Raw genomic sequence first — 14,077 nt, 5'->3', positions numbered from 1 at the left:
ATGCCAAGCATCCAAAATGTGGAAATATGAACATTCTTAATTCCTAATCTACCTTTGTGTCCTGAAAATAGTGAAACATTCAGGCTTTTTATTTTCCAAAGTTCAGTTGAGACGGCGATTTCAATATGGAAGCCTCCATGGATTGGCTTCAAGAGCCGTTTGAGTCCGCCTATTGTAAGCAGACGACGCTTACGCTTCTGCAGTCTATGGTCCGAAACCACTCACTCATTCCCTACTCCCTATCCACTATATAGTGAGCAGCATATAGTGGACTATATAGTGGATGCAACTGCAACACACAAAAATGATTTTGGACACTACTACAGCCGTGGGAAATGACGCATCACCATCTCACGTTCAGCAACAATGTCTTGTAAATTTCCATGACAATGGCTGAGGATCAAAATTAACGGTAGAATTTAACTGAAAACCTATGCTAAACATAGTGTATTTTCACACACAAAAAAAAAACTAATATATTAAAAAAGCTTGTGTCTTTAGTGACAAAATAGTCTACACTTCTGTGTGTATTATCACTTATTTTTGCATAAAGATAATGGTCTCATGTCTTGTGATCCTTTAGAGTTACTCCGTTTCAAATCCTTAACATTTTCTTACAGATTTGGTTAAAACCAACAAACAGAAAAGTATTAAAGTTTTTAAATGTGTTTCTGCGCTCCTCTCGTTTGCCATCATGTTTGAGAGCAGCAACCACGATGCACGTTGGTAAATATTGCTGGGCTAGTGAGCATTGGTTGATCACTACTTTTCAAAATGCATTTTGGGAAAGAATGAGTGTACTATGTAGTGAATATAGTGAATATGAAGAATTTGAACACCACTACAAAATGGCGTATTGAATGGGGAGTGCTTTTTGGACATAGCCATACTGATTCTACTCTATTGCAGAGAACTGGGGGGAGGCCACAAAGGAAGTGACCATATATGGATCCTTGCCACATAAAGAGTTAACAGTTAAAACAATGAATCACAAAGGACAGTGGGATATGTAGTTCCTTCCTCCTTCTAAAGAAATATTTACAACCCCTTGCCCTTTTCTCCATTTTCAAATGCTGTTTTAATTAAATGTTTTATAGACATGAGTACTTCATTACCTTAGCTCTTCCATTAAAGGTGCAGTGTGTAATATTTAGCCTGGTAGCATTTAGCTGAACAAACTTGGTAAAATAAAGCAAAACATTTGTAAGAAGGTCTATCTAAATAAGTGTTTAGTCATCTAAATTCAAAAATAGCTATTTTGAAAAAAAAAAAAAAACAACTCAGAATAAACCTTTAATTCATACATAGGGAGGGTCCCTCCATGGATGCCGCCATCTTGGATTTTTACACGTTTCCATGGTAACATAGAGGAAAAAAGGATAAATAAAGTTATTGTATTGTATTGTATTCACATTACAGATGCACATTAAAATTCAACTGGTTGCCACAGTTTCCAGCAGAGAAATGCAATCTAGAACCCACTTCTAGATGTTGATATTCAGTTTTACACACTGCACCTTTAAAGCATAGGGGATTTTTCAGAATGTTTATGGGGATCTGACTAGGGGATTTCCCTTCAGAACCAAAGCCCAGAGTGGGCGGAGCCAAAGCTGACATCAAAGGATCAAAGGATTGGAAGGTTATGATATCACAGCCCAACCTGAAGTGTACATAAACTTCATTGAGTCTGTAGGTGACCCTGTTCTTTATCATACAGTCACTGTTATACCCAACAGCTGTTGAAGGAAGTTTTTAACAGATTCAACAGAAACAGAAACAAAAATGTCTGCTCGAAAAAAAAAAGAAGTAAGAATTTCCCACCCATCTGAGAGTGAGAAAATTTACCACTGGGCGCCTTTAGGTAGAATTCTGAAAAGCCCAGGTGGTCTCAAGGAAGAGGAGCTTCTCAAGGACTTCACAAGGCTACAGCTGGCTCACCAGCACCTGCAGGCAGATCACAAAAATCTTTTGAATGAGTATGAAGCTCTGAAGAAAGAGAAGGAGAAGTTGAACCATGAGGTGTCAACTTTGAATGGCAGTGTCAAAAAAATGAAAGAGGAAATCAGAGTGGTTAAGAAAGAGGCTCTGGAGAAACAGAAGAGAGACAATGCCTCGCTGCATCTTGAGTTATCACATGCAAAGGCAAAGTGCCAACATCTGAGGGAGAAAGGGGAAGAAAAAGATAAGGAGCTGGCAAGGATCACACCAGCACTTCATGGGGCGGTCTTGGAAAGCAGCCGCCTAAAGGACACCATAAAACAGCTGGAAGGAGAACTGGGGGAGAGCCAGAAACAAAACAAGCAGCTTCAGGTCACAGTGGACAAACTGATAATGCATCAGCGTTGTTTCAAAGAAGACCTGAAGGCATGCATGCCCTTTATCGAAAAACCAGTTGCACTCAGGAGCAAATTCCTCAAACTCAGACAATTCTACATCCAAGATGATCCCCAGCAGATTGATGACAAGATCCCATCGGCATTTTCTGAGGACAAGAGGAAAAAACTGAGAGCATTTGTCTCTGAGTGTGAAACACTGAGGCATGACAAAAAGTTTAAGCTGGAGTTGGAGCAGAGGCAGGCAAGTGATCATGCCCTTCAACTTCAGATAAACCGGAGGCAAAGAGCAAAACAGTACGATAGGGACAGGATGGAAAGACTCAGGAAGAATGAATACCTGCAGAGCAACCGCCTTGATGATGAACAATTTGGCATAGAGTACAAAGATGACGCAGAAGAACAGCTGGAAGATCGGCCTTTTACCTCATTCAGAAGAGGTGAGACCAAAGAGGAACAATGTTCATCACTGCAGTGGACGACGTATAACAATCCCACTGTTCTGAAGGACTCCTCGGCTGAAGGATGCGTACTTGTCCCAAAGCCTCCGGCAGAACCCAGAGTCATCAGCAAAGTCCCCTTTGGGCCTCTGCGTATCAAACCGCCACTGGTGTGCAGACTGCAGGAAGACTATGATAGCAATTCCATTAGTCAAACAGGCCAAGCATGCAGGCAGCCTGCAATCAGAGGATATGCATCAGGAAACACTAATGTTTCCAACAGGTCTTCATTGTCAACTCATTTACCCTCATTCAACCAGTTGAGCCAGATGTCAGAAGACCTCGTCAAAAGCTCCAGAACAAGGCCAATCTATTTTCCAGCTATAAATAACAATGGCATCATGCAAAACCAACAAAGCACAGGAGCTCATTCAGACTTACTGTCATACACAGTCCAACCACACACACCATTTTGCACCTCTGAACTGCTATGATAGACAGTGCAGGACGGGTTTTCTCCGGGAGCTCCGGTTCACCCACATTCTTAAAGGGATACTTTAACATTTTGGCAAATTCGTCCATTGCCATAATGCCTGTAGTTTAAGTAATAGGTCCGTTTCCTTAAGTTGTCGGTGCAAGCTGTTTCTAGATCTGGGGGGACTGAAATACCAGCTGCACAGCTAACGCGATGGAAGCAGACGGTATTTTTTTGCTTTCCCTCATCAACCTCATCAAATACACAATTCAACAACTCCAAAATGCTCTTGTGGACAAGTTGTGACCTGCACATTCACCACGCAATGAAATAATAACGTATAATTATGTAAAATTATGAGAAATGAAGCAATTACTCTGAATTCTTTCTTTTTTTTTTAAGATGTATTTTTGGGCCTTTATTAGATTGAGGACAGTGGATAGAGTTGAAAGCAGGATCAAGAGTGGGGAAGAGACATGCGGTGAAGGGCCTCAGGCTGGATTCAAACCCGGGCCGCCCGCGTACATGGGGAGCGCCTTTAACCACTAGGTCACCTGCTCCCCCTCAGAACTATTTCTTGAGTAAACCACTTGGTGGAGTGACACAGTGCAGCAGCCGTGTCTGGAGTGTAGTTCCAGCTTTGCATTCAACTTTAAAACATCTCTGTCTCATAATGTTCCATGATTATTTCATAGCCTGGTGTATGTACAGGTCACAACTTGTCCACGAGAGCATTTTGGGGTTGTGTATTTGATGAATTTGATGAGGGAAAGCAAAAAAATACCGTCTGCTTCCATAGCGTTAGCTGTGAAGCTGGTATATCGGTCCCCCCAGATCTAAAAACAGCTTGCACCGACAAATGAAGGAAAAGAACCTATTATGTAGACTATAGGAATCATGGCAATGGGTGAATTAGCCAAAATGTTGAAATATCCCTTTAATGTAAAAAAAAAACAACAACCCTAAAATAAACCCTATTAAAAAATATCGTGAATTAATATTTGCTTATTCAACAGACGTATTCAGAAGGCTGAGTCTTTTGTTGTGTTGTCGCTCTGCACAGTGTGAAAAGCATTTTTAGCAATCAGCTTATTCATTTACATTGTTCAAAAGAGGAACAGGTCTTTCAGATTCTGAAGTACACAAAGTACAACTGCCTTTTGTTGTATATCCTTTGTGCACATATCTGTAAACTCAGTTGTGTAACTTGTGGTGTAATAAATGCCATTTAAATGCCATCTAATTAATACCCTATTCCTATTGAATCATCTTGTACTGTATTATACATGCTTATTCAACTGATGGGTTCTTCCTTTAGTCATTACATTAAACATAACATTAAATATTTTTCATTTTAACATGTAAATATTATATTCTCTGCATTTTAATAGAGACCCTATCTGCACCTTGCCTCTCTAATTTAGTTTGATCATTCTTAAGTTTACGATCTAGTTTTATTAAAATAGAAAAAATCACCACTGACTAGATAGATGTGATTTGCAAAACTCCTTCCCTCTTTTTTGCAAAACTCTGAACACAATCACATCTCTGAAACACATTTTTCACTCTGATTCACATGTGAGACGGAGTGGTAACCTCTGGTGGCAGAAGTTAAACAAAGTTTAAGCACAGTGCATCTGCATTTAGGAAATATGTCTTAGCAATTATGAAAACCTAACATACAGTACTCTAACCATATTCTGATTTTAATTTGAGAAACCTGATTTTGCTACTTAAAGAACCCTGAAATAAACTGGAGCATGTACACACCTTAAGCTGGGCAGTTCAACCAATGCAGACACAAATTTTGAGTAACACGACTCACTTGGAAGTCAAGCAGGCTTTAAACCAGATCGTGCGTTATTTGTCATGTGGTGTACAATGTTTAACAGTGGCCCAAACAACTGCTCCCAACTGGTCAGATGGATTTATGGCAAGTTTAACATTTTGGTCATGTGACTGCACACACAGTGAGAGCAGAACCTCAAGCAGAATCCCCAACTTAAAGGCATGTAGTTCCTTTGCAACTTTCGAACAGCATCCTTACTAATGCCTTTCTGATGTGCCTTCCCTGACTATAATAAAGGAAATATATGAGCAGAAGATAGGCCTGTCTAAGGGCCCCAGCTGACATGGAATGTTTGTTATTATTTACCTGCTAGTTGTGTTTTCCTGGGGTGAATGTGTGAGTGAGAAATGGCCAAAATCGTTTGGCGCTATTTGAAGCACAGCAAAAAAAGATCATATGACTGCAACCTACACCTAGCCTCACCCTGTTTTCAGACATCTACCTGTTGTTTGAGCAGGCATGACCTTTGCCAAATGATGCATCAGCATAACAGACATGGCTGTGGAAAAGACAGGGACTTATGCTGCATTTCATTTACCTCAGAAGCTGGATGTCTGAGCAATATCACACCAAAATTGACCCAGATCCAGTCAATGTGCATGTAAATACTATTTCCCAGATATGATAAAAACTGGTAAAAAAGGCTCTTAAGTGGGGTATTCAAGTCTATGCAAGTCTTCTTCTCTTTTGGTTTAAGGAAACAGATTTTATTAAGTGCGAATGTGAACCAGAGGCTCTGCCTTCCTTACTCTAAATGGATAGGTTTGATAACAACCTCTGCCTCTGCTTGGGCTTAAACTGTGTCCCTTACAGTCACAGAGCTTAGTTGGTGGAGTTGTTTGTGCAGCAGGGTGGAGCAGCCTATGAGCTCTGCATGGTCATCTGAAAAGAACAGGAGTGCTGGCATCAGTGCTTTTTGAAAAGTTTGGGGGTTCTTAACCACGAGAGCTCAGAGCAGCCACACCAAAAAGACAGAGTACTCTGAAAAATGATGCTGGTCACTGTACTTTTCCTGCATGCTGCTGCAAACACAGCTTTTTGTGAGAAACTGAAAAAAAACCCACTGGTGGTCAGAAAGGCACACTTTATGAGCACAAGCCCTAAAGGTACCTGAGTTAACATGTGCTTATAAAAGAAAGACATCTGGGTCACTTTAAAGTGCTCTTAGGTCATATTTCTGCATTACAAGGAAGGTTTTCATATTGGATGGCAGCAGAGAGAGCAGCAGACTGTGTGGGTTCATCATAAGGGCTATAATTGAATTGCCTTTGTTGTAAGTTTATGCCTGTATTCCTTCATGTACTCTGATCTATATTAGTGTATTGAAGAGGAAACCTCCCTCATCATAAATTGGGATTCAATTATAGTGTAAAATAGTCTGCAGCTACATGATGGTGTGTTTTCAGTGCCTTTTTTCCTGTCCCAAATTTACCTGCCCTGGGTTTCCTCTCTGTAGAAAATTATGGAACAAACAACCCCTAAAACCAAATTTCCCCCGCCTTAACAACTTCTAAATCACATCCTGAAACCATCTTATTCATGGGCTTTAAACTCAGCATGACAGTTGTGTGTCTGTCTTTTCTTGATCACTCTCATCTTTTACAACTTTACTATGTTTATATGCTTTTATTATACATTGAGAAAATATTTTTATTGATTTATTGGTTCTTCTGTACTTGTGTGTTGTTTTTTTCTTTTGTTTTGTTTTGGGTTTTTTTGCATTTTTATCTCTACAGTGTTTTGTGTTTTTTTCTGTTTTTGTCACTGTGTATCAATTTGGTATTTGTATAAAAAAGTGGATTGAATTCTTAAAGGCAGTGGTACTCAATCCTGCATAACCAAAGAGCTAAATTATTGAAAAAATCCCTTACAAGAGCCACAATCTAAACCGGGGTGTGTGTATCCATTAGTTACCAAAATATTTCTGTTTATACATTAATCAGAGTGTGCAGAGAGTTTGGTTTCACCTTTCATTTTCATATTTTTTCGTAATCTATAGTCAATAAAGATTATTATTAGGGTTAAAAAGCTTGTTTAAGCCTCCGTTTTTTTCCCCGATGTCAACTTCATCAGATGATAGTTTTGATTATTTTACATTCTTCTTATTTGTTAAAATACCAGCTAATCTATATGTAATAATAACTAATTTATTTCAAAAGGTTAGCTAAATAAAGTTAATATTAAAGATTAGTGTTGTAGTCAGGACCACACTATCCAAAACCAAGACTTTTTGGGTCAAGACCAAGTCGAGACAGAGACAAACCAAGACAAGAACAAGAAAATAAAAATCAAATTTAAAAAATCATCACAAGGCTTAAAAGTAAAAGAGCATTCTCTCTTTAATTTTAGTTTGCTTTTAAATTTTACATAAAAAAAAACAAAAAAAAAAGTCATATTAATGAAAATAAATGCATTAAAAATCTGTTCCTACGCACAAATGCTAGTTGAGACGTCAGCCAACACAAATATCTCCTTTAAATCACTGCAGTAAAACAAAAGTACAAAATCAAGTTCAGAACATGTTTTTCTACTTTTCTCAAGTTTCAGTGATTTTTATCTTGCATGTTCTTTCTTGCACACAAGGAAAATACATACAAAACATAAAGGTTGAAAATTTAATTTTACATTTAAAGCCTACTTTATAAGTGTGGGAAACAAGCTGACTGATGTGACTTGCAACGGATCATTTCTGAGGTCAAAATTGCCATTTTTTAATGATTTAATGACTTAAAAGAGCCACATGTCATCACTTAAGGGTCACATGTGGCTCAAGAGCATTGAGTATCACTGATCAAAGGCCATAACATGTCCTAAACGGTCTCATACCTTGTAGTCAGTTTTTCTTAAATTTTAGATTGCATTTTATATGACAGATGAGAGAAATCTTAATAAGATCTACACTTTCTCACATGGTATGATAATGAATTTTTCCTTCTTCATGGATTTGCTTGTTCAACTAAAATTGACCATTTACAGCAGAATATTATGGAAACATTCAAAAACCATCATAGAGAGAGAAGGCTTGAAGGTGACAGATACAGGGAATAGTTGGCAGGGGAAAACAGTGCTTAAGAGGAACGTTGAATGATAAGCAGATGATGTGTAAACGTGGGATAATGGATATCAAAGCTGCTGAGACAACACAGAATGCAAATATTCATGTGTCTTAGTTTGGGTCTTTGGCCAATGTCCACATGTAGGCAGGCATTTTTGAAAACAGAGGATAAAATCTCAGTTTTCTAAAAATAATCCCATCCACACATTCAGTATTCTCAAAAAAATGTTAAAATTACAAAAACACACTTTTACATGCTGTAAGTAGTGGTATTCTATGATGATTTATGTGTTTTTATAAACAAGACTAGCCCACTCACAAACACCAACAAGTCCTAGATGTGAAAACTTGTCACCAAGCCTGTTTCATTTTCAAAGCTGTGGTGCAGGACATGTTACAGGTGTTGGTTACCGCTGTGTAAGAGGGTTTCAGGTGTAGGCTACCATCGTGTAAGAGGTGTATGTTACCTGCGTATGGGCAGTGTTGGTCCCATCAGTTGCCTGCACTGTCAGGTTGTAGAAGCCACGCTGCTCAGCATCCAGAGGTTTGGCGATGATGATGGTTCCCACAGCTTTCTCCACATCAAACACACTGTCCGTGTTTCCACCTGCTCAGGATGAAGGAGGAGCACAGCATGAGGCACATACCCTCATTCTCTTAGGCTCTACAGTCAGGATGAATATGTAAACACATGCAGCAGACAGGTGTATTGGGTGATGGTTTCAGTCATGTAGTATGCCTGCTGAATGCCCTCATAAATACAGTATATGGACAAAAGTATTTGGCCACCTGACCATTATACCAACAGGGACTGTAACGACATTGTATTAAAAACATGTACTTGAATATGTTGGTCCCCTTTTGCAGCTATGGCAGCTTCCACTCTTCTTGGAAGGCTTTCCACAAGATTTTGGGGTATCTCTGTGGGAATTTGTGCCCATTCATTCTGTAGAACAGTCATGGACTAATGTTGGACAAGAAGGCCTGGCTCGACTTCTCTGTTCCAGGTCATCAGAAAGGTGCTGAGTGGGGTTGAAGTCAGGGCTGAGGTTAAGTTCCTTCACACCAGACTCATCAAACCATGTCTTTACAGTTCTTGCTTTGTGCACTGGGGTACAGTCATGCTGGAACAGAAAAGGGCCTTCCCCGAACTGCTGCCACATAGTTGAAGCATAGCACTGTCCAAAATGTCTTGGTATGCTGAAGAATTATGATTACACTACATTGGAGATAAGGGGCCTAGCCAAAACCCTGAAAAACAAACCCATACCATCAGGCAGCCAACGTTCTCCTGGCATCTGCCAAGCTCAGACTCACCCTGGCAAACAGAGAGATGTGATTGGGCACTCCACAGAAAACGTTTCCACTGCTCCGCAGTCCTGTATCAGTGTGCTTTACACAACTCCATCTGACGCTTGCCGCTGGACTTGGTGAGGTGAGGCCTTCATGAAGCTGCTCAGCCATGGAAACCCATTCCATACAGCTCCTGCCACACAGTTTTTCTGCCTACAGTAATGCCAGTGGAAGTTCACAACTCTTCAACACTGCGCCTTCGCAGGCATTGACCCTGCTTCGTTATTTTTTAACATGGTCTTCCATTTCAAGTTTGAGTTGTTGTCGTTCCTAAATGCTTTCACTTTCTAATAATACCTCTTCTATTTGACTCTGGAATATCCAACCTATTTTGTCTTACAAACGCTTGCAAGCAGAGATTGCATCACTAGGCGAATTTTGTACACCTATGGCTCCAGGTCTAATTGAAACACCTGAATTCAATAATCAACAGGTGTGGCCAAATACTTTTGTTCATAAAGTGTATTAAAATACCCAAATGTAAAGTCATATAAATTACACATACACTCTGCACACAGACTAATTACACTCACACCCCCCCAAACACAAACAACAACTACACAGGATCACAGCAACACCAGGAAGCAAGCGCACTGGCCATGCAAGCAACACCAACAACACTAACCTTGTATGCATGTGTGTGTGTGAACAGAGATTTTTTTTACACTGGTTATACCCAGAATTATTCTGGCAGCAACCTGGTAAACTTTACATGTGCTGTCAGGGTGAGCTGACGTGAAAACACAGCAGGAAGTATTCAGGAAAATCCACCACTGGTGAGGGAAGGATTGTGTTAGTGGGGCTGCACTATTTGTAGGATCTATATATTAGAGATTGTGTACCAATGTTGATTGAAAATAACCTATAATAGTCTATTTCATATATTTTTGATGAGGTGCTGTGCCATGTAACAGTATTCTGCCCAATAAGTAGCTTAATAACTTAACAGCTTCATTGGACCAACCTAGCAAGTATAGCTTCAGCACATACATTTGACATACATGTTAATACATAATAATATTTTTCCATTTTTTGGCCAATGAACCTAGTCAGTCACATGCAGCGATTCATACTTAGAGAAGCATTGTTTAAATGCCAAAGTTTTATCTTATTCATTGAGTTCCTAGAAAAACCGTAGCAGACATGGATGAAAATAACTCTAAAATAAAAATAACTCTAAAGCCTGGACACGTGTCTGTTTCCACCATGCCAGTTCATTTTGTCACAGTGAACCTTGATCTTGCTTGTGTTTCAACAGCTGATTCTATCCAGTCTTGCTCGTTGCAACGGGGCATCAGTCTGTTACGGTGGCCCTGAGGGCCAATAGGAATAAATATTTCAGAAGCACAAAATATATTTCACAAAACACAAATAAATTTCACAAAACACAAAAATATTTCACAGAACAAATACACATTTTGCAAAACATAAAATACATTTCCCAGAGCGTGAATATATTGGAGAACGAAATATATTTCAGGAAACTGGAAAGGGTAGGACCCTGGTATTTTTAGGTGCTGACGTTTCTCATGTTTTATAAGCTTGCTGTGAAGTGAAACCGTGGCTGGACGGAGATCTCCGCACAACGCAGAAATAAATAAAGGCCTATCTTTAGGCTATCGGTCTGAAAGCACAAGAAAAAAAATCACATTCCCAGATTCTTTATGATAATGGTTATCATTTCTCATATTAAATCGGGGACAAGGGAAGGGAAGAGGAATGAAAAGAGCATAATACGTGCAAAAAACAGAGAGGAACAGAGTGAACGTAGTTTATTTTCATTAAGTTAGATATTGTAAAGAACAATTCGACTACAAATCCCTCCAGTGCTTCTGCAAACCTTTCCTTACACGTTTTTTTTTTTTTTTTTTTTAGACTCGAAGCATTTTGATGAATGATTTCATGAAACGCCGGGGTAGGTACGCTCTGCTCGCTGTGCTTGCGTCCACCCGACAAGTGTATAGTTTGATTATAATGTTAACACTTGGCGGTAACACTGTATACCCTGGTATAATTCAGGGAGAGGATGATAGTATCAAAAAAGGAATTTTACCCAATCCTGATTGGAAACCTTAAAGCTCATGTAAAAGACCTCAGACCAGGAGAGGCAGTGGATATTCTTCATTAAATATCATTAGGAGGGAAATATTATCAGAGCTGCTGGGACCTGACATACTGGAAATGACATTCAAGAGTGACACAATCATGTGTATTCATGACACGCAGAGAGCATTTCAAGAATCACACGATGTGTGATATATCAGCTGAATGTCCTCTTCCATCCTGGTAAACACTTTAAACTTCACGCTATATCGCTATTATGGTATCCGCTGGAAACAAGACATTACTTGGGTTTCGTCTAATCAAAGACAAGTACCAGGGTCCTACCCTTTCCGGTTTCCTGAAATATATTCGTGCTCTGGGAAATGTATTTGTGTTCTGTGAAATTCATTTGTGTTCTGTGAAATGTGTTTGTGTTTTGTGAAATTTATTTTTGTTCTGTGAATTGTATTTTTTTTTCTGTGAAATTTATTTGTGTTCTCTGAAATGTATTTGTGTTTTGTGAAAGTTATTTGTGATTTGTGAAATATATTTTGCACTTTTGAAATGGCCATCCCAACCTGGAAGAACATTCTGCCCTCCTCTCCTGATCCTCTTTTCAGCTGAGAGGTGTATCAGGAGATTCATATCCATTACGCCACATCCATGTCCTGAGAGGGGTGTAGTCAGTGGCGGAGTCAGATGGCTCAGTAATATTTAAAGCGACAGACAGAAACCACTTGGTCTGAGCAGGGCTGAAACAGGTTTTTTTAGACATGCAAAAATCCAATACTGGAGTGGGTTTTTTTCAGCAACAAACTTCACAGTCATGTTTTGGGGACCTCTGAGACCAATATAAACTTTTCTTAACAGGGGAAAATATGTGACCTTTAAATGTGTATAAGATGACAACAAGAACTGAAAACAGCTTGTTCTAAAACAGAGGCCATTTCTTGTTGTTCAAATATAAGAGCCATTTAGTAGAACTGTTTCATTCATGAACAACACGTCGTTGCTCAGTCACTGTTAAAAGAGGTATAGCTAGCCTTTTAGCTCAGTATACGACTTCTCATGACTCGCTACATGTGGCTTGGCATGGAAACAATGGGTCATTCAGGGATCATTTCTAATGTATGTAGATATCTTGTAATGATAATTGTAGTGTGTAGTTACATTTAGAGCTTTATTGTACCAATTTTCTTCTGTTCTCATTGATTCCTAACCAGTGGTTCTTCACTTTCCAACCCCCATCTGACATAACAGGAGTTGATGTTAAAGGAAGAAAGATGTTCACTTCACAGCACTGCAGTCAGTTTTGAGAATGAGAAAACCCCTCATGGCTTGTGTCACTGCGTTTTGTATTCATTTAATGCATGGTACTGTGTATTTCCTGGATCTACATTGTTTTGTATTTATTTAAAACAGGGTACAGTGTATTTCCTGGATTTACAGTGTTTTGTGTTATTCAACACAGGGTACAGTGTATTTCCTGGATCTACAGTGTTCTGTGTTTATTTTATGCAGGGTGCTGTGTATTTCCTGGAACTGGAGGTTGAGTTGTGTCTCTGTCACTGTGTTTAATGGTTCTGTTGAAAGTGGGAGATGTGTGTGTATGTGTGAAGCTGCTTTGCTTAAGTGCTACAGAGGTGTGTGTTGTTAACATAAGAAATGTGTGTACAGGTGCTGCTAACAGCAGGTCATTAGATAGAGCTGTCACCGCAGTAACCTGGGAGGCTGTTGCCATGGGAGCAGATAAAAAGGTTGTGATACCTTTTTACCAAAGCTCCATCCCTTCAATTAACCTCTGTTTCAGAGTTAATGTGTACCACACGCACACACACGCACATACACACATACACAGGTTCAGTTTGGTGTAGTTAAATTCCTTTAGCCATCCAGTCACAGGAAGGCATCAGCAGCACTGATGAGATGAGCGTCGATGAGCCTCAACAGAAAAGGAAAAAAAGGAAGGAAGGAGAAAGGGAAGGAAGGAAGGAAGGAAAGGAGGCAGAGCAGGAGAGAGGAAGTAGGAAGCGAGATACCTTCTGAAGAACAGTTCCTGCCACACGTCTGCAGAATATAGAACATCTCACGGAAAGACCTGGAGCCTTCCAGGAGAGAAGCATTAAGGAGAGAGAGGAGAGAAAGGTCAGACAGGTGAGAGGAGAGAGAGGTCAGACAGGTGAGAGGAGAGAGAGACAGGCAAGTAGACAGACAGACAGGATGGAGTAGGAGGACAAGAGGACAAGCTGATGAATAGAGGGCAGAGTGATTTTGACATCTGTGGCCTGTTGCATCAGCTATGTGCATGTTTAAGCTCTAACTTAATTGTAGTCAATGTTTAGTTACCATCTTAACCAGTAGCCCATTACATTAAAACTAACCTAAATCCTGTCTCAGATAAGATGTTTTCCCTACAACGGACTTGATTTCACAAAATGAAAATATTTTCAACTGCAAATATAAAGGTATATCTTTTCTGTCATGAAAAGCTATCAGTGTGCTCTGCTCTTGTTTTGATTGAAATGTGGT

The 14,077-nt window shown here is 39.5% G+C and overlaps 1 protein-coding gene across 2 annotated transcripts in view; it reads right to left on the bottom strand.

Moving 5' to 3' along the window:
- The window catches only part of fat3a (FAT atypical cadherin 3a), a 173,228-nt gene that overhangs the window by 73,095 nt on the left and 86,056 nt on the right, over nucleotides 1–14,077 (bottom strand). For both annotated transcript variants that reach the window (XM_041812243.1, XM_041812250.1), the window contains exon 6: nucleotides 8,620–8,759. In XM_041812243.1, coding sequence (XP_041668177.1) covers nucleotides 8,620–8,759 — 140 coding nt within the window. The remainder of the gene's footprint in view (nucleotides 1–8,619; nucleotides 8,760–14,077) is intronic.

This window comes from Cheilinus undulatus, linkage group 2 (assembly GCF_018320785.1).
Source record: "Cheilinus undulatus linkage group 2, ASM1832078v1, whole genome shotgun sequence".
Taxonomy (NCBI): Eukaryota; Metazoa; Chordata; class Actinopteri; order Labriformes; family Labridae; genus Cheilinus; species Cheilinus undulatus.
Note: the sequence above shows the minus strand (reverse complement) of the source record. Positions and strands in the feature narration are given on the sequence as shown.